At 56.6% G+C, this 18666-nt stretch overlaps 1 protein-coding gene and 1 pseudogene across 2 annotated transcripts; both read left to right on the top strand.

The window, feature by feature from the left end:
* The window catches only part of LOC132249635 (zinc finger protein 585A-like), a 30036-nt pseudogene that overhangs the window by 7401 nt on the left and 3969 nt on the right, over positions 1 to 18666 (top strand).
* On the top strand, positions 4018 to 9855 carry LOC132249302 (zinc finger protein 446-like). Of its 2 annotated transcripts, none has more exons than XM_059724015.1 (4): positions 4018 to 4696; positions 4793 to 5003; positions 8694 to 8866; positions 9301 to 9855. In XM_059724015.1, exons 1-4 carry the CDS (start codon positions 4343 to 4345, stop codon positions 9517 to 9519), a joined length of 957 nt encoding a protein of 318 aa, XP_059579998.1. In that variant the 5' UTR covers positions 4018 to 4342; the 3' UTR covers positions 9520 to 9855. The 2 variants fall into 2 exon arrangements, with proteins under 2 accessions (XP_059579998.1, XP_059580008.1); XM_059724025.1 differs by having other exon boundaries at positions 4023 to 4696; positions 4793 to 4898.

Below are 18666 nucleotides of genomic sequence, written 5' to 3' on the forward strand. Positions count from 1 at the left end.
ATTACGCCTCCGTAACTAATTCTAACTCGCGTGCGCTAAACCGCCCTGCGGTTCTCTCGAGCCCCGTGTGCCTGGGCTGCCGGCCACAGCCCGTGTGCAACGAAGACGGGCCTGGCTCGCCCCCGGCTCTAACATGGCGACGGGAATGAGATCGGAATCGCCGCCGCACATGGCGACAAAGGTGGGATCGGGGCGTGGCCCGCACAGTGCCCCGCCCAGGCTTTGCACCCATGAGGGTGAGAGCGATGTGCCCACATGTACACAAAGCCCAAAGATCCCTTATTGCATGTCGCTCCCACCCTTGTGGGTGGATGGGCCCGGCCCTGCCAGCACCGCTTCCACGTGGGGGCCCTGGGGCCCTGCTCTGCTTCCCGGTCTCTTGCTGGCTCCAAGAAGCAGGTAGGGAAGCGGCAGGGGCTGCCACTGAGCAGGACTGCAGAGCATGGGGCTGGGACTGGTGGCAGTGCAGAGCCTGCACCGGGGGGCGGGGGCGGGGGCATTGGCAGCAGGGAGCTGGGCTGGGCAATGTGCGGGTGTGAGGGAGGGTGGGGGTGTGGGGACCCCCCACATACCCCCCATAATGCGCAGCCCCGGTACGCAGTGGCGGCAGCAGCAGCAGCAGTAGCCAGGGGCTGTCAGGGCACTCGTGCCTGGTGCAGGTGCCCAGCGGGCCACGGCTCCTACCTCCATTGCACGTTGCAATGGTGAAGGTGAGATCAAGGTGCCCACGTGAACACACAGCCCGAACGTTTCCTATCGCGCCTTGCCTAGTCCAGGACATTGGAAAAGTAAGGCTTCATACCAATGCCCCTCCCCAAATCTCCTCCTCTTTAGATAAGGTCAGTGTGTTGCTGAGCTTTTCCCCAGCCCAGGGGAAAACCTCCCATGTTACCCCACGAGGGACATGGTTAGGAGGGTTGTTGGGCTCTGACCCAGGCCCTCCCTGTAGTGTGCGAACTGGAACTGACCAAAGGTGACAGGACAGGCCCCGCTGCCCCTGCCCAGCCAGCACTGGGAGGGCCCAGCTGGGCCCAGCAGTGTGCACCAGCCCCACACACTGCACGGCAGATGAAGGAGGTTGAGGGCGCTTGTGGTGTCCCAGGGTCCTCCCAGGGCTACTTCTCAGCATGTCGTTGGTGCCCACCAGGACAAGGAGCATGGGTTGTGGTCACTAGGGCGGACCAGTTTAGGGAGTCTTGGTGTAACATCTCTGATCCTGGCTGCTGGAAGGCAGCAGAGCTCGCGAGCAGAGGGGTCTGGATGGAAATGGCACCCTCTGTGCCCCGCACCAGGGAGTCTCCCACCCTCCGATCACCCTCCGAATCTTCCACCCTCCGATCACCCTACATTGTTTCCTTGCTGGGGTCGGTTGTTCCAGTTCAGATGCATCATCTGTCGATGGTGTGAGGGCTTGGTAGCTGGTGTGCAGGATTATTGGTGGGGCAATTTATGCACGTTGTGGCTTTAGTCGCTAAGTGAGCAGTGTCCAACCATTGGGGCCCTTTGCTGAGGTCCGCTCTTCAGCCCTACCTTCTTCTCCAGGTGCAGCGCCTGGCAGTAAGCATCAATTTCTGCGTGGTGTTCCCTGACGCATCACAGCCTGTGCGCCTCCTCTTGTAGCTCCTGCACCCGGCCCCAGGGCCTCCACCAGCTGCACATCCCACAAGTGGGAGTGCCCGTGCCTCTGATCCCAGCAGACGTGCCAGGTATCCCCCGCAGCCTGGAGTGCAGGGCTCCATCTGTGACCCTGGTCACGTGACTGCCTGGGTGTGTGTGTAAGTAGGAGACCAGGCGGGTGTTAGTGCCTCCACGTGGGCTCACCAGCTGCTGCTGCTGCTGCTGCTGCTGCGGTTTAAGAGGCAGGCTCGAACGGTAGCGGGATCCCCTAGCTACCTGGCTTCCCCGGTGGCCAGGGGATTCCCAGGGTCCCTTCATGGAGCAGGGGAGGGTTGGTCCCTTGTCCCCTTTACCTGATGTCCAATGCTGGACGGCTTTCCTAAGAGTGTGGCGGGCTTTGGTTGCCAGGGGTGTGCTGTGCGGTGCTGTGCTGTGCATTGGGCAGTTGGGGGCCAACTCAGGACTGAGTGCTCATGGGTAGCCCCTTCATGTCCCCCCTGTGCAAACTCCTGTGCAAACTCATGTGCTAGCCCAACCTGAGGGAGTAGTAGATACGCTGGGGGGTAGTGCTAGGGTTCAGAGTGAGCTAGACCACTCTAAATTGGAGGATTGGGTCAATTGGAGAAATGGGCAGATCCTACAAGGACAGGCGACAGGACCTGAACCTGTTCAGGCTGCACAAGAGAAGCCTGAGACGGGACCTGGTGGCCATCTATAAACTTACTGGCGGGAACCAGTGGGGTTTGGGAGAGACCTTGTTCCCCCGAGCTCCTCCTGGAGTAACAAGGAACAATGGCTAGGAGTTGTAAGGGGTAGGTTCAGGCGAGACACGCGGAGGCGCTACTTCACTGTCGGGGCGGCTAGGATCTGGAACCAACTTCCGAGGGCAGTGGTGCTGGCTCCTACCCTGGGGTCTTTAGGAGAGGGCTTCACGATTACCTAGCTGGGGTCATTTGAACCTATTTTGTTAACCCTGTCTTTTGCCAATGACTGTAAGTGTCCAACCTTTGTTGAATCCTGCCCCCCTGGGGCATTGTGGGGTCCACTTTACCCCCGATGATGCGTGTTAAAAGGTATATGTTAAGTCCCCAGCGGTGGTCTGGCTCTGCTCTGTGGGGGGAGGAGAGTCCCTACACCTCCCACAGCGCTTGTGCACCTGCTCTGATCCCTTCAGTTGGAGAGGGGTACCTCGTGGAGTACCGCCGCGTTACACAAAAATCGAGGACTCTTGGTTCGGAGATGATACCTAAGAAAGCGCACAAAAAGTGTCTTTTTCAGGAAGCTTTTGGGCTCTCACGCCCTTCATCCGGCACAGGGGAAATGAACGATGGTAACAAGTCCGTGTAGGTAGGGAATCAACTTCCTTTTTGCACAGAGGGAATTGAGAATGAAAGTCCAGCCCCTCTGGGTCCATCCAAGTGTGCAAAACCGGTGTGCCTCTGCCCTAGTCCTCATGTAGCCGTGGACGGACGTGGTCCCCGGCTCCCCCTGCGCTGCTGCACCTGCCTGCCTCTACTGCCGCCAGCCCCGCTCCCCTGGGCTCCAGGGCGCAGCCCCTTCCGCTGGGGCCTGTTCCCGGCTCGGCTCGGCCCGGCCCGGCCCGGCTCACACCCGCACGCTGCAGTTCACACGCGCCCCCCGGCACGCTGCGTGTGCCACGTGCGTGTCACTGCTGGCACACCTGCACGCGCAGCACCGGTCCCAGCGGGCGGTGCGAGGGCAGGGAACGGACGCTGCTGCAGCGCTGGGTCCTGAGCTCCCGGCCCGGGCAGACCGCGGAGCGGCGTGAGACGAGCACGAGGAGTCGGGCGGGTCCAGGGCTGCTCCGGGCTCGTCTGTCTGCCCCTGCCCCTGCCCCTGCCCCTGCCCCGGGTGGGTCGGTGTGGGGGGGAGGGCTCAGCCCAGCCCTGCCCCGGGAGCGCGGCACGACCCGCCGCTGCGGTCAGCGGCGCTCGGGGCGGCGGGGGAACGGACTGACACACGCCCCCGCCGCTCACACGCGGCTCTACGGGGGGTGGGGCAATCCCGGGGGCGGGGCCCGGGGGGCGGGGCGGGGCGGCCGCGATGCGCACGGAGCCCGGGCGCCGGTGGGGCGGGGCTCTGCCCATTCCTCCAATCACTGCGCGGGGAGATTTGCATATGCAAATCAGACAGAACAGTCTGCAGTCCACACCCGAGGGGGGAAGAGCTCGCCCCGCCCCGCCGCAAAGCACCCTGGGGAGACCCAGGCCCCGCCCCCCGCCTGGCGAGACAAGGGCACGTGTGCGTCGGCCGTTTCCCGTCGCCACCGCCATCTTGCGTGTGCCCCGCCCGCCCGCCTTCCCGCGGCTCCCCCGGGCCGGTGCCGCCCCCGCCCCCCGCGCTCGGGAGCCGTGTGCCCGCGCTCGGCCGTCCCGCTCGGGCCTTGAGGCCGCCCCTCACCAGCGTCCCCGGCCCGGAACACGCGGTCCCCGCCGCGCAGGGCCGGGCCCGGGCCGGGGCTCGCACCTCCCTGCAGCGCGGCCGGGGCCGGGGGGGAGGTCTCCCACCCGCACACGGCCCACAGCCCGGGCCCGGCCGGGGAGACCGCTCCTGGGGAGCCCGTGGCAGCTGTGGGCCTCCCCTGCCCGGCAGGAGCTGGATGAGCAGGACTCAGCGGGGGCTGAGGGTGCATTAGTGCCTCGTGTCGTCCAGACCGGAGCCGGTCCAGCACCGAGAGCTGTGGGGGCAGGACGCGACGCAGGCCATGCAGCCCCCTTGCGAGGCCGAGCTGCCCTCCGCGACCCCACAGCTGGCAGCGCGGGATGAGCTCCCCACCCCAGAGCCCTGGCGCCAGCTCTTCCGTGGCCTGCGCTACCGGGAAGCCGAGGGCCCAGGGAAGATTTGCAGCCGCCTGCGGGAGCTGTGCCGGCGCTGGCTGGAGCCCCAGCACCGCAGCAAGGAGCAGATGCTGGAGCTGGTGGTGCTGGAGCAGTTCCTGGCCATCCTGTCTCCGGAGATGCGGAGCTGGGTGTGCGGGTGTCACGTGGAGACATGTGCCCAGGCCGTGGCCCTGGCCGAGGGGTTTCAGCTGGGGCAGGCGGAGGATGAGAAGCTCCAGGTGAGAGCCTTTGTTTGGTGCCATCTGCACCTCCACGTGTCGGGGGATGTTCCCCCCCAGATCCCAGCTCCCCAGTGACACGTGTCTCGTCCCCAGGTCACGGCGCGTGTGAAGGTCGAGGAGGGGTCGTCGGACCAGATGCAGCCCCCGCGGGCCCTGACGGAGCCTGGTGATTCCTGGGGGCAGCAGCCAAATGCCCATGGTGAGGACAGGTGTCTGGAGGAGGCAGGAGAGCGGGAAACCCCAGGGCCCGAGGATGAACTGCCCCATGTCCCCGAAGAGGAGCCCCCGCCCAACCCGGAGCCAGGTCCTTACCCGCCTTTTTGATTTCATAGATTTCATAGACATTCGGGCTGGAAGGGACCTCGGAAGATCATCGAGTCCAGCCCCCTGCCCAAAGGGCAGGAAGTCAGCTGGGGTCATAGGATCCCAGCAAGATAAGCATCCAGTTTCATCTTGAAGGTGTTCAATGAAGGCGCTTGAACCACCTCCGGTGGCAGGCTGTTCCAGACCTTGGGGGCTCGGACAGTAAAGAAATTCTTCCTTATGTCCAGCCTGAAACTATCTTGTAGTACTTTGTGACCATTCGACCTCATCATCCCTTGGGGCGCTCTGGTGAACAAACGTTCCCCCAGATACTGGTGGTCACCCCTGATAAACTTGTAGGTGGCCATCAGATCACCCCTGAGCCTGCGCTTTTCCAGGCTAAAGAGCCCCAGGGCTCTCAGCCTGTCATCGTAGGGTCTGCTTCCCTGACCTCTGATCATGCGCGTGGCTCTTCTCTGGACTCTCTCAAGCTTCTCCACATCCTTTTTGAATTGTGGAGCCCAAAACTGGACGCAGTACTCCAGCTGCTGCCTCACCAAGGCCGAATACAGGGGGAGAATGACGTCGCAGGATTTGCTTGAGAAGCATCTATGGATGCAAGCCAGCGTTTTGGTCGCTTTACTAGCCGCAGCATCGCATTGCAGGCTCATGTTCATCTTGTGGTCAGTGATGACCCCCAAGTCTCTTTCTTCCATAGTGCTAGCCAACATAGCACTGCCGAGCCTATAAGGATGCTGCAGGTTTTTCTTCCCAAGGTGGAGAACCTTGCATTTATCGGTGTTGAACACCATCAGATTCTTGTCCGCCCACTTGCTGAGCCTGTCCAGGTCAGCCTGGATCACCCGCCTGTCTTCTGGTGTGGATGCTTTGCCCCAAAGTTTGGTGTCATCAGTGAACTTGGCCAGCCCGCTTCTGACTCCAGTGTCCACATCATTAATGAAGATGTTGAACAGTATGGGTCCAAGGACAGAGCCTTGGGGGACCCCACTGGTCACCATGATGAGTGACTTCTATCAATTACTACCCTCTGGGTCCAACCCCGGAGCCAATTTTCCAGCCCGTGGATTGTGGAGGAACCAAGGCAACAATTGGCCAGTTTCTCCAAGAGGTGATCATGGGAAACCAGATCGAAGGCTTTTTTGAAGTCAAGATATATGACATCAATCTCTTCTCCCTTGTCCAGGTGATAGGTCACCTGGTCGTAGAAGGAAATGAGATTGGTCAAGCAAGACCTACCCGCAACAAACCCGTGCAGGGTATCCCTTAAGATGTTGACATTGGCCAGTCCGTTAAGGATGGCCTCTTTAATAAACTTTTCTAAGTTCTTCCCTGGGATAGAAGTCAGGCTGATGGGCCTATAGTTAGCCAGATCCACTTTCCTCCCTTTCTTGAAGATAGGCACCACGTTGGCCTTCTTCCAGTCTTCGGGCACTACACCAGAGCGCCAAGAGTTTCCAGAGATCCGTGCTAGAGGCTGGGCTATGATGCTCGCCAGCTCCTCGAGTACCCTGGGGTGAAGATTGTCAGGGCCGGCTGACTTGAAGGTATCCAGCTTCTCAAGATGTTCCTTCACGAAGTCAGCATCAATGGAAGGCAGGGGATCACCCTCACCCGGACTTCCCGGCCCTGTAGCTGGCACGGGCGTCCCATGGGGCTGATGAAAGACTGATGCAAAGTACCTATTTAATAGGTTGGCTTTTTCCTGGGCATCAGTTGTCAGTTGCCCCATCTGGTTCAGCAGGGGTCCAGTGTTGCCCCTGCTTTTCCTCCAGCTCCCCACATATCTGAAAAAGGACTTTTTATTGTCCTTGATGCTCAAAGCTAGCTGGAGTTCAGTTGCAGTCTTGGCTTTCCTGGTCAGCTCCCTACAGGACCGGACCAGTGCAGAATAATCTTCCTTGGAGGCGAGTCCCATCCTCCATCCTTTGTAGGCCTTTCTTTTTAGCCTCAGGAGGTCTGCTAGGTCCCTGGAGAGCCAGGGGGGCTGCTGTGCCCTCTTGCTGCCTTTCCTCCGAGATGGAATAGACTTAGTTTGTGCATGGAGGATCGCTCCCTTGAGGAGCAACCACTCGTCTTGAACTTCCCTCTCCCTGTGGTCACGGTCCCTTAGGGCCTCACTGACAAGCCTCCTGAGCTTGTCAAAGTCGGCTTTCCTGAAGTCAAGGACTTGCGTGTTGCTGACTGACTTGCCAGCTTTTCGGCGGATGGTGAAGGTGATCAGGTCGTGGTCGCTGTCACCCAGCTTCCCATCGATCACTAGGTCGCCGACTAGGTCATCCCCCGTAGCCAGCACCAGGTCGAGCAGTGCTTTGCCTCTTGTTGGCCCATAGACTTCTTGAGTCAGGTAGAGGTCATCCACGCACGAGAGGAAGCTTTGCGACCGCTCAGATGTTGCTGAGCGATCCTCCCACGAGATGTCCGGGTAATTGAAGTCACCCATGACAACCATGGTCCTGGAGCAAGCTATCTCAGCCAGTTCCTGGGCAAACTCCTGGTCAAGCTCAGGACTTTGGATGGGAGGTCTGTAATAGAAAGCAGGCTAAAGAAAGCAGGGCTGGGAGTGGGGTCGCAGGCTCCAAACAAGTATTGCAAAGAGGGACAGCGAGCGGAGCAGAGCAGACAGTAGCTGGTGGCTCTTGAATGAGCCCAAGGAGCCAGGGACAAGGGAGTTATTGGAGACAGGCCTGGGCATGGGTCTGGGTGCCTGAGTGGCTGTCCTGTGCTCGGGGGGAGAGGCTCTAATGCCGGCTGCTGCCTGGGACGGGGCCACAAGATGAAAAAGCCCTGTGGCGCAGGTGGGAAAGGGCTGTAGACTGTCTGGCTGGTTGAAGGTGCTGGATGTTCCTCGCCGGTGTGCAGCTCCCTGCACACAGACGCTTTACGGCTGTTGGCTCTTGCCGTGCTGCCATGGTCACAATCGGTGATCTCATTGTTGTGCTAAAGATCCGTGTTGTAATAATATCAATCAATACGAGGCCGGTGCAGGCCTCCTTGTCACCCTTGGGCTGAGGCTGGTGCAGGTGATGGGGATGTGAAATTGCCTAGTGACTTTGAGGTGGTCCAGGTGCAGTTCACCCAGACCTCCGTCCTGCTGCAGATCCTCCGGGACAGGGGAGACCTGGGAGCTGTCAGCACGTGGAGGGTCCCCAGGTGGGTGCCCCAGATCCACACCCTTCCCCAGGCAAGGTGAGGAGCGGTGGGTTTCCTGTTGCCAGAGGCAGGAGGCCCCGTCCCTCAGTGCACAGATCTCTGCCAGAGCTGCTCGGTGGGTCCGTGCTCCAACAGATCCATGGCTGTTGTTCTCCCAGTGCTCCTGGAAGCATTTCACATGACTGTACTGTGCATTTCCCCTCTTTGCCCCCTGAAAATGTGAATGTGACACAGCGCCAACATCACGGCAGCTTCTTCCCCAGGAGCGATGTCCCTGCCGGCTCGGACAAGGCGCTGTGATTACCACCTTCCCTGGGACAGTGCTTGGGGCTCATCTCCATCCTCGTGCCTGTGAAGGTCTGTTAGCGAGAGCTGTGGGATCATGAGTCTCCCTTCTCCCCCCTCTTCCACACACTGCAGCCTCCAGCTCCCTTCGCCCCAGGCCAGTGCAGGGGACGAGCAGGGCTTTCCTCCTGCCACCACCCCAGGGCTCACCTGTGCACTCTCTTCCCACCCGCAGGTGCTGGGACCCTGAGCAGAGCGGATCAGCAGCCTCCAGAGGAAGGGCCTGTAAACCTGGAGCCGCAGAGACCCTCCCCAGGGAGACGGGGACAGAGCGGCTCCCTGACACCTGGGCCGGGCCAGCTGCAGGAGGGGCAGGGCAGGCCGGCGAAGCAGGGGCAGAGCATGGAGGTGAGCAGGGCACCAGCTGGAGGTGGGGGTGGGAGTGCAGCTGGGGAAGAGCCCAGGAGGAGCCAGGGGTGCTGTCAAGATTTTGGGGAGCAGAGAGACCTGAAGAGTGAGATGTCTCTGGTGACAGTTGCAAACCCCCCAAGCTGCATTAGCAGGCGCGCACTCCCAGGTGCAGAGAGCCAGGGATGCTGGCACGGGAAGGCCTGGTCAGAGTCCCTGGAGCTGGGCTCCCTGCCTCTAAATGTGCTGCCTGGGCTGCCTCCAAGGGCCGAGGAAATGGAGCGTGTTGAGCTGGGCTGAGGCTGACACACAAGCTCCTATGTCCACAGCTGCATCCATGGCTAAGGTGCAAATGCTTGTAGTAGAGTGAGTGCAGACAGGGCTGGGGGCAGCGGGGGCAGGAGACACTGATGCTGTAACGCTTGCACCTGCAGCTCTCGGAGGTGTTTGAGGACGTGGCAGTGTACTTCACACGGGAGGAGTGGGAGCTGCTGGAAGAGGAGGACAAGGGGCTTTACTGGGACCAGATGCTGAGGAACTACCAAGCCCTCCTTTCCCTGGGTAAAGCTCTGGTTCTTGCCTCTCCCTGCAGCCATGTGAGCTCTGAAGTAGTGTTGTCTTCTCCCTGGTTTTCAAGCATCTCATTCTCATAAGCTTTTGGCAGGTGTCTTAAATACTCTTCCTCCTGACTGCTCTGTCAGTGATCTGATGTCTCTGGCATTTCATGTTGAAATCTGCTCCCTCCTCTGATCCAGTCACCTTCACTGGAGTCTTCCCCATTCCTGTAGCTCCTGGTACTGACATTCAGCTCCTTCTTGGCGAATGATCCCCCTTTGCCTTCTCAGCCTGTGCACATCTTCTCCATCACCGCCTACAAATTCATTCACAGACGGTCCTTGGAGAATTATTGTGATTTTTCGCCCGGTTTCGTAGTGTCTCCTGTTCAATCCCATTCAACAATCTGAGCGTGCTCAGTTCAGTGCTGTCTAAATCCCTTTTCTCCTCCTCTGGGTAGGACCCCCTGGAGTTATTGGATGTTGTAGTCTTTTCTTCTACATGACATGGATTATGCATTTCCTTGACTCCTTCCTAGTGACCTACGTACACGTGATGGAGCCCTGGTACCTGTAGCAAGGAATCACTGGACGCTTCTCTCCCCGTCCTTCCTGTCATCCTCATCTCCAGAGATCAGAGACTGTGGCTGTACTCTGTTTCCTTTGAGATGTGTGCTCTCAAGCTCGCTCTCCCATTCTCACAGGTTTTCTTGTCCTCCTCCTGTAGTCCTCCTTGGTGCAGGGCGTAGTGAAAACCAATTTTCCTTTCCAGAATATCTGTATTACCGGGGCTTGTTGTGTCTTGTGTGCAAGGTTGAGGAACTTACCTCTTCCTGGGTCGGTTTGCTTTCCTGGTGCTTTCTTTTCCCTCTGTTTCCTCCAGAGGATTGGCTTAGGGAAGTGCGCAAATGCTTTTTTTAGCTGAGCACAGACCAAAGAGATTTCTGTTTTTTTTTCTGCAGTTATCTTGAAAATGTTAGAGGATTTTTGCCCGCTTCTAAAAACCTGCTGGTTATCACTCATGTTGGTTGTCCTTTTGATTCTGGCTGCACTAACATTTTCCTTACCTCTTTCATGGAGTGGCTACGACTAAGTAACTGTTCTCCATTCATTGAAGAATTGGCATTTACTACACCTCTCTCTCAACAAGAGATGTGATATTTCAACCCCAGTCTGTTCATCCTATTCATTTTCTAGATGAAAAAGTTTCATAGTATCTAAGGTCGGAAGGGACCTGAATAGATCGTCAAGTCCGACCTCCTGGCCTGGGCAGAAACGAGTGCTGGGAACACAATACCCCAGCCAGACAACTGTCCAACCTCCTCCTTGAAGACCTCCAGGGTAGGGGAGAGCACCACCTCCCTTGGGAGCCTGTTCCAGACCTTGGCCACTCTGACGGTGAAGAAGTTCTTCCTAATGTCCAGTCTAAATCTGCTCTCTGCTAGATAATGTGGCCATTATTTCTTGTAACCCCCGGGGGCGCCTTGGGAATTGGTGAGGTTTTATTCACCTTCTGTGCCCCCGTGATGAACTTATAGGCAGCCACAAGATCGCCTCTCAACCTTCTCTTGCGGAGGCTGGAAAGGTCCAGGTGCCCCAGTCTCTCCTCGTAGGTCTTGGCCTGCAAGCCCTTAACCATACGAGTGGCCCTTCTCTGGACCCTCTCCAGGTTATGCACGTCTCTCTTGAAGTGCGGCGTCCAAAATTGCACGCAGTACTCCAACTGCAGTGTGACTGGCGCCCGATAGAGGGGAAGTATCACCTCCTTGGATCTGCTCGTCATGCATCTGCTGATGCGCGATAAAGTGCCATTGGCTTTTCTGATGGCTTCGTCACACTGCCGACTCATGTTCATCTTGGAGTCCACTGGGACTCCAAGATCCCTTTCCACTCCCGTGCCACCAAGCATCTCAGGGTCTACGCATGGCAGTCTGGCGCCTTGCTGCTGCCTCTCTACAACCCCAGTGAGAGCCTTGTCATGCCCCTCACTTAGGAACACTGAGGCAAAGAACTCGTTGAGGAGGTCAGCCTTGTCCCCCCTGTCCGTCACCAATTGCTTCTGCCCATTTAGCAGGGGTCCTATTCCTCCCTGGGACTTCCTTTTACTCCCTATATATCTAAAAAACAATTTTTTGTTATCTTTATCTTGGGATGCCATCCTCAGCTCCATGATAGCTTTGTCCCGTCTAACTGCCTCCCTACAAGCGCGAGCAGAGGAGGTATACTCCTCTTTGGTAATCTCTCCCCGTTTCCACTTTTTATATGCTCCCCTTTTAGTCCGCAGGATGCCCTGGATTTCTCTGGTCAGCCAAGGAAGCCTCCTGGCCCCTTTCCCTCTTTTTCCTCGCTTCGGGATCGTCTCCCTCTGTGCCCGAAGGATCATTTCCTTAAGGCACAGCCACCCTTCCTGGGCTCCCATCTCTTCAAAACTCCTACTCTGCAGTGCGTCCTTGACTAATCGCCTGAGTTCATTGAAATCAGCTTTCCTAAAGTCTAGCACTTTCACCCTACTAGTTACCTTACCCACTCGACGTCTTATGATGAATTCTATTATTTGTTGATCACTGTCCCCCAGGTGACTACCAGTCTGTAGGTCCCCTACCATGTCATCCCCCATTGCCAATACCAGGTCCAGGAAGGCATTCCCCCTGGTGGGACCGTGTACCTCCTGTGTCAGGTGGAGGTCCTGTACGCAGGATAGGAGCCTGTGTGAACGGTGGGACTTTGCCGTCTGTGTCTCCCAGCAGATGTCTGGGTAGTTTAGGTCCCCCATGACTACCAGCTCCCTAGTGTTTATGGTCTCTGAGAGCTGCCTCAGGAGCCCCGCATCTAGTTCTACCCCTTGGTTTGGGGGTCTGTAGCAGACCCCTACCACCAAATCCCTTTCTCCTTGCCCCCCATGTAACCTAACCCACAATCGTTCTACTTTCTCCTCCTTCGATTCCGTCTTGATGAGGGTCGATGTATATCGCTCATTGACATAGAGCACAACCCCTCCTCCTCTCTTCCCCACCCTGTCCTTTGTACAGCCTGTAACCCTCAATATGTACCGCCCAGTCGTGGGACGAATCCCACCAGGTTTCTGTTAGCCCTACTAAGTCGTAGGTGTTTTGTGCAAGCAGGAGCTCTAGTTCATCCTGCTTGCTCCCCATGCTCCTAGCATTAGTGTATAGGCACTTGAGCCTGTGACTGGTGCCTTTTTGCCTCCTGGCTCTGATGCCCAAAGGGCCCCTTATTGCTTACCTGTGCTGTAGTGCTGGCCGTCCCATGGCTTGCAGGTTCCTGATGTTCTCCTTCTTCAGGCTGGGCTGTCCTTGTGGGTGCCACATGGTTTGGTGGTCCATGGCTTCCCCCACCCTCATCTTCCCCTCCCCCCAGTGAGGCTAGTTGAAAGCCTGCCGGAGGAGATCTGCCAACCTAGAAGAGAACACATGCTTAGCTGTGGGATGGGCTTCACCTGTCCCCCAAAGGTAAGCGTGTGTTCTAGGTTGGCGGATCTACTCTGGCGGGCTTTAAACTAGCCTTGTCGGGGGGAGGGGAAGATGAGGGCGGGGGAAGCCGTGGACCACCAAACCATGTGGCACCCACAAGGACAGCCCAGCCTGAAGAAGGAGAACATCGGGAACCTGCAATCCATGGGGTGGCCAGCAATAGATTAAGGAGCTTTAGTCTGTCTTAGTAGGGCCTGCCCTGCTCCCCCTGATCATGCGAGTGGCCCTCCTCTGGACCCTTTCAAGGTTAGCCACATCCCTCCTCGAAGTGCGGCGCCCAGAACTGGACGCAGTACTCCATCTGTGGCCTGACCAGCGCTGCATAGAGGGGGAGGGATCATCTCCCTGGACCTGCTTGAGATGCATCTGTGGATGCACAACAAGGTGCGGTTAGCCTTACTGACTGCTTCCACGCGTTTGCGGCTCACGTCCATCCTGGAATCAATTCTGACTGCAAGATCCCTTTCAGCCGCTGTGTTGAGAAGGGTGTTCCTCCGCCTTGATGTCGAAGTGTCCTCCTGTACCTCTGCATCCGCATCCACCGACGAACCTAGGTTTAAAGCTCGCTGTACAAGATCAGTCAACCTGGAAGAGAAATGCATGCTTACCTGTCAGGGAGAGATTTAGCCTGCTCTGCCCTAATATTTCTCCTGTGTGGAAGCGCAAGCCATGTTCGAGGAATCCAAAGCTGCCCAGTAACACCAGCTCCGAAGCTGCCAGTTGACCTCTCCAATGCAAGCCTCGTGGCAGCTTCCATGTCTGCTCACGGGAAGAATAGATGAGAAAACCACCTGTGCTCCTGTCTCCCTAAGCTTGTCGCCCAGAGCCTTGTAGTTTTTCATGACGCGGTCCGGACAACTCCCGGCCGCGTCATGCATGTTCACATGGATGAGGACGAAGGGGGAGTGATCACAGGGCCGGATGAGGTCTGGGATCATGGCCGTGATGTCCTGAATCCAGGCAAGCAGCAAATCGCACGTGCCATGGGATCCGGGCGACAGGTGGGTCCCTCCGTTCCGCTCAGGAAGGAGTTGCCCAGACGAGGACCCGGCGTCTCTTCCTGTGGGTGTTCCGGCATCGCTGAGTCTGCGCCGTGTGTGGAGCCACATCGGCTGCTCTGGAGTCATCCTCCCCTGCCTCCTCCTCCCATGCTGCCAGGGCCTCGTACCTTTTCCCCAGGTGTACTGCGCGGGTCGACACTGCGGGAGCACAAGTAGCCCTGGCCCTGGTGGTAATGGTCCGTGATACTGCTGGGTTGGATCCCTCCCGGGGTGCCTCTCCACTAGGTACTTGACCCTGCAGAGAACAGAAATACCTGTGAATTTTGTCCTCGGCAGCTCTGATTCCCCTCAGCCCGTTGAGCTCCGCCTGGAGCTCCCTCATCTGCCCCTCCAGGGCCCGAAGGTGGGCACACGTGGGACAGGCAAGGGAACTCCCGCTCCCCACTTCCCCCACAGCCCACAGAGGCCCTGCCAGGCAGCCCCCACAGATAGGGGGAGGGTGGCTTAACCTGCCTGCGGGCTCTGTGTGGGTGGAGGACTCAGAGGAGCCCCGGGCAGGCAGCATCCCTGGGGCCGGGTCCCTGGCAGCCCATCACGGCCTTACCATTAATGTAGAGTGACGTGTCTTCCTGTGTCCCCTGCCAAAGAATCGGACTTGGCTTCTGCTTGCCCGCCTTGCGCCAATGCCGGCGCAAACGCTGGCGTGTCTTTGCAGGGGTTTGCACTCCTGCCTGCAAAATGCTTGGAAATGGCTCCTGTTGGCAGTCCCTGCTCATTGACTCCCTGGTCACGGGCCATCGCAGCAGTGGGGGGGCTATGCGTTGGGAGCAATTGGTGTTTTTTGGTTTTTTTTTTATGAGAGAATTTGCAGTTTTTAAACAGAGAATACCAGGATCCCTGCATGCCGTGTCAGCAGAGTAGCATACCCCTGGCTGTCCTGGCTAAGTGTGCAAAGCGCAGTAGTGCGCAGTAAGTGCAGACAGGGCTGTGGGGGCAGCGAGGCAGGAGACACTGATGCTGTAACGCTTGTGCCTGCAGCTCTGGGAGGTGTTCGAGGACGTGGCAGTGGATTTCACACGGGAGCAGTGGGAGCTGCTGGAAGAGGAAGACAAGGGGCTTTACCGGGACCAGATGCTGAGGAACTACCAAGCCCTCATTTTCCTGGGTAAAGCTCTGGCTCTTGCTTTGCCCTGGAGCCATGTGTGCTCTGAATTAGTGTTGTCTTCTCCCTTGTTTTAACAGTCTCTCACCCCATTCTCATTAAGAAATTAGGTGACTGTGGCGTTGATGCCTACACAGTCAGATGGGTCACTCATTGGCTGGAGGGCTGCACACAGAGAGTGGAGGTGGACGGGTCGTTATGGACCTGGAGAGATGTGGGCAGTGGGGTCCCCCAGGGCTCGGTCCTCGGACCCGCACTGTTCAACATCTTCATCACCGACTTGGACGGGGGGTGAAAAGAACGTTGTTCAACTTCGTGGATGACGCTAATATGTGGGGAGAAGTGGGCACGCTGGAGTAGAGTGACAGGCTGCAACTAGATCTAGACAGGTTACAGGGGTGGGTGGATGAGAGCAGGATGGGATTCAATACTGACAAGTGCAAGGTGCTGCATGTAGGGAGGAAGAACCAGCATCATACCTACAGGCTGGGAACTCCCTTCTCGTCAGTGCAGAGGCAGAAAAGGATTTTGGAGTCATTATTGATGCCCAAATGAATATAGGCCACCAATGTGGGGACTCAGTCAGGGAGGCTAACTGCACCTTGTCATGCATGCACAGATGTATCTCGAGCAGGGGCAAGGAGGTGATCCTCCCCATCTGTGCGAGACTGGTCAGGCCACAGTTGGAGTATTGCGTCTAGTTCTGGGTGCCACACTTCAAGAGGGGTCTGGATGACCTGGAGAGGGTCCCAATGAGTCCACGCGCATGATCGGGGGCAGCAGGGCAGACCCTACAAGGAGAGGCGATGAGACCTGAACCTGTTCAGCCTCCACAAGAGAAGGCTGAAGGGGGATCTAATGGCTGTCTACAGACTGAGGAAAGGGGACCCGGAGACAATGGGAGAGTCCCTGTTCCCCCCGAGCACTACAGGGAGTAACGAGGAATAACGGCCATAAGTTGACTGAGAGTAGATTCAGGCTAGACATCAGGAGGTGCTACTTCACTGCCAGGGCGCCTTGGAGCTGGTACCAACTTCAAAGGAAAGTGGTGCTCCGCCTGACCCTGGGGATCTTCTAAAGGAGGCTGGATAATCACCCAGCTGGGGTCGTTTGACTCCAGCATTCATTGTTGCATGTGGCAGGGGGTCGGACGTGATGATGTACTCAGGTCCCTGCCAACCCTACCAACTATGAAACTATGAACTTTTGGCCGGTGGCTTAAATCCCTTTGCTCCCCACTGCTCTGTCCATGATGAGACCTCTCACATCTCATACTTGTATATATTCCTCCTCCATTTGATCCAGCCACCTTCCCTGGAGTCTTCCTCCTTGATAACAGGATTTCCCTTTGCCTTCTCACCATGACCATATCATTTGCCATTGATTGTGCCTAAAAATGCACTAACAGCTGTTCCTTATGCAGTTATTCTGATTTCCTCCCTCTCTTGCCTAGTGTGTCCTGTCCAAACTCATTTCCACTCATTTGCCTGGAATTGCACTGGTGTTTGCTTCCTATGACCACATGTCCAATACCTGGTTGAAAAGGACCATCCTCTTCCCCCTGCTATGCCTTCCCTTTCATCCTAAATGTCCGTCTTCCCTTGTCCTTCAAGTCCTTAGTCTAATCCTTGAGTTCATTGGCTCCATTCCCCAAATTTCAGTTGCTTGTTCTGCATTTAGTACCAATGGTTAAACTCTCTAACCACTGCCCAAACAGGATATCGAGGCCCTGCCCCTGAACTGATCTGCCGCATCCAGGGAGGACAGGTCGAACTCTGGGTCTGTTGTGATGAGGACCGTGGGGCAATCTCGAGGTCGGAGGACGTGCTGCCAGGTGAGTTGTGGCTGTCCCCTCCAGCCGACTCCCCTCTCACAAATGCTCCATGCCCAGGGTGAAAGGGAGCCTGGAAACTGCAGACCTGCCCTGTGCTGCCATTTCAGGGTGCTGACCTCAAATAGCTTGTGCTGTCATGTGTGCAGACGGGTGTTGTTCCACCCCGTGAAATTCAAACTGTGGAAACTCTTAGTCTTTTTGCCAAAGACCCCCAAGAATAGACATGGCCTCTTGTCTCATTTAATATCAAGTTACCTTTAATAGTAATTATTACAAGTTCCTCCCTGCAATACAACCTGACACATGGCTCCTTTAGACATTACAGCAGTGGTTTTTGGTGGTGCTGGCATCATGACCTCTGCCGGGCGTGGGAGATGCTTGTTTCTGGCTTTCCCACTGTTCACGTAGAAATGCACGATCGCCCCCAACTCCCCAGAGTAAGAGCATGCACACAGCACCCTCTTCCTTTGTTTGTCCATTACTTTAATAACTTCCTCATGCCAAATTGTCTAATCCTGAAGTTCCTTACCAGCCAAACAGTTTTTCATCAGTGATAATTATGGGTTAGTTTTTTAAGCTCTTCCAGTACTGAAGTTGACGGTTTTCTTTGATATTTAAGATGGCTTTTTAGATCAGAGGAACATCCCATGGTCAGAGCTTTGTGGGACCAGACTTTTTTGGGGAATTCTGCCCCTTTTATACAGTGGGCAATGCTTTCCTTGTTGGTTCAAGTGTATTGCTTGTGCCATTGTAGATTAGGGTCCAAAGGAAACCAAGAAAAGGATGAGAATACAAAAAATCAGTCAATCCGCTCTTCTCGATCTTTGGCATGACTGATATGTTTGAGGCCCAGGAGGCCATGCTCCAGGGGGGTACCATTTTCTGTAGCCACTTTGCAGATATTCCAGAACCCATCCAGAAGTTGTGCTTACATTTCCTTGTCTAGCATAGTTAACACCACAGCCACTTACAGCAATAACGGTACACAAACACAGCCGCGCAAACAAGACAATGACTGCAGAACGCAGTGAAGCTCAACTCTTCTTTGTACCAAGTGAACTTCGTGATGATTCACTGCTGGTCCACATCCTGGAAAACACAGACAGAAAAGGGAAGGGCTTAGCCCCCTTTAAGTTTGTTCCTGTCATTGGATCATTTTTGATGCTGTGATTGGCCCTGGCCCTGCTGGAGCTCCTTCACAGATTCCTGTCTTTGCAGCTTGAGAGGCTGCTTTTTTAGCAATCTTTTCTGCTTCAAGTGACAGCTGCTGCAAGGTGTACCCTGCCACACACTTTCCTTCCTTAGCTTTCACCAGGGGTTTTCTGTTGGGGCAGGCTCCCCCTATCTGTTTCCCAGCCAAGAGTAACCCACAAGGCAGTGGGAGCCAAGGTTTTCAGGTGCTCTGCACTCACCTTTTTGAGGGGTGGCAACGTGGCATTTCGTAGAGACTGCCCTGCCACAAGTAGCTCCACCGCACTAACTAGTCCTAGGAGGGTGTAGTTATGAGGACTTAGTCAGGACTAATCTTTCGGTTCTTCTGCCCTGGTTATCTTCACTCCTCATGGGCACAGCCTCTCACTTCTGGGCTTTTTCACCCCCAGCCATTCTTGTTGGACAAGAGAGAGGCTGGGGCTGTCCCTGGTGTCTCCTGGTCTGGTTGACCTGGAGCACGGGACGTGTGTAACCCTGGTCTCAGGCTGCATGAAGTGGGTGGGTGGGGTGGGTGGGATTCAGAAGATGACATGTTGTGGGGTGAAG

Source organism: Alligator mississippiensis, chromosome 1, assembly GCF_030867095.1.
Source record: "Alligator mississippiensis isolate rAllMis1 chromosome 1, rAllMis1, whole genome shotgun sequence".
In the NCBI taxonomy this organism is placed as follows: domain Eukaryota; kingdom Metazoa; phylum Chordata; order Crocodylia; family Alligatoridae; genus Alligator; species Alligator mississippiensis.

What these genes read in the sequence shown, in the direction of transcription:
- LOC132249302 (XM_059724015.1), top strand. Translation starts at nt 4,343, where the DNA reads ATGCAGCCCCCTTGCGAGGCCGAGCTGCCCTCCGCGACCCCACAGCTG. An exon ending in CGGAGGATGAGAAGCTCCAG is followed by an intron (nt 4,697 to 4,792) that starts GTGAGAGCCTTT and finishes TCTCGTCCCCAG; the next exon opens with GTCACGGCGCGTGTGAAGGT. An exon ending in AGCAGGGGCAGAGCATGGAG is followed by an intron (nt 8,867 to 9,300) that starts GTGAGCAGGGCA and finishes TTGCACCTGCAG; the next exon opens with CTCTCGGAGGTGTTTGAGGA.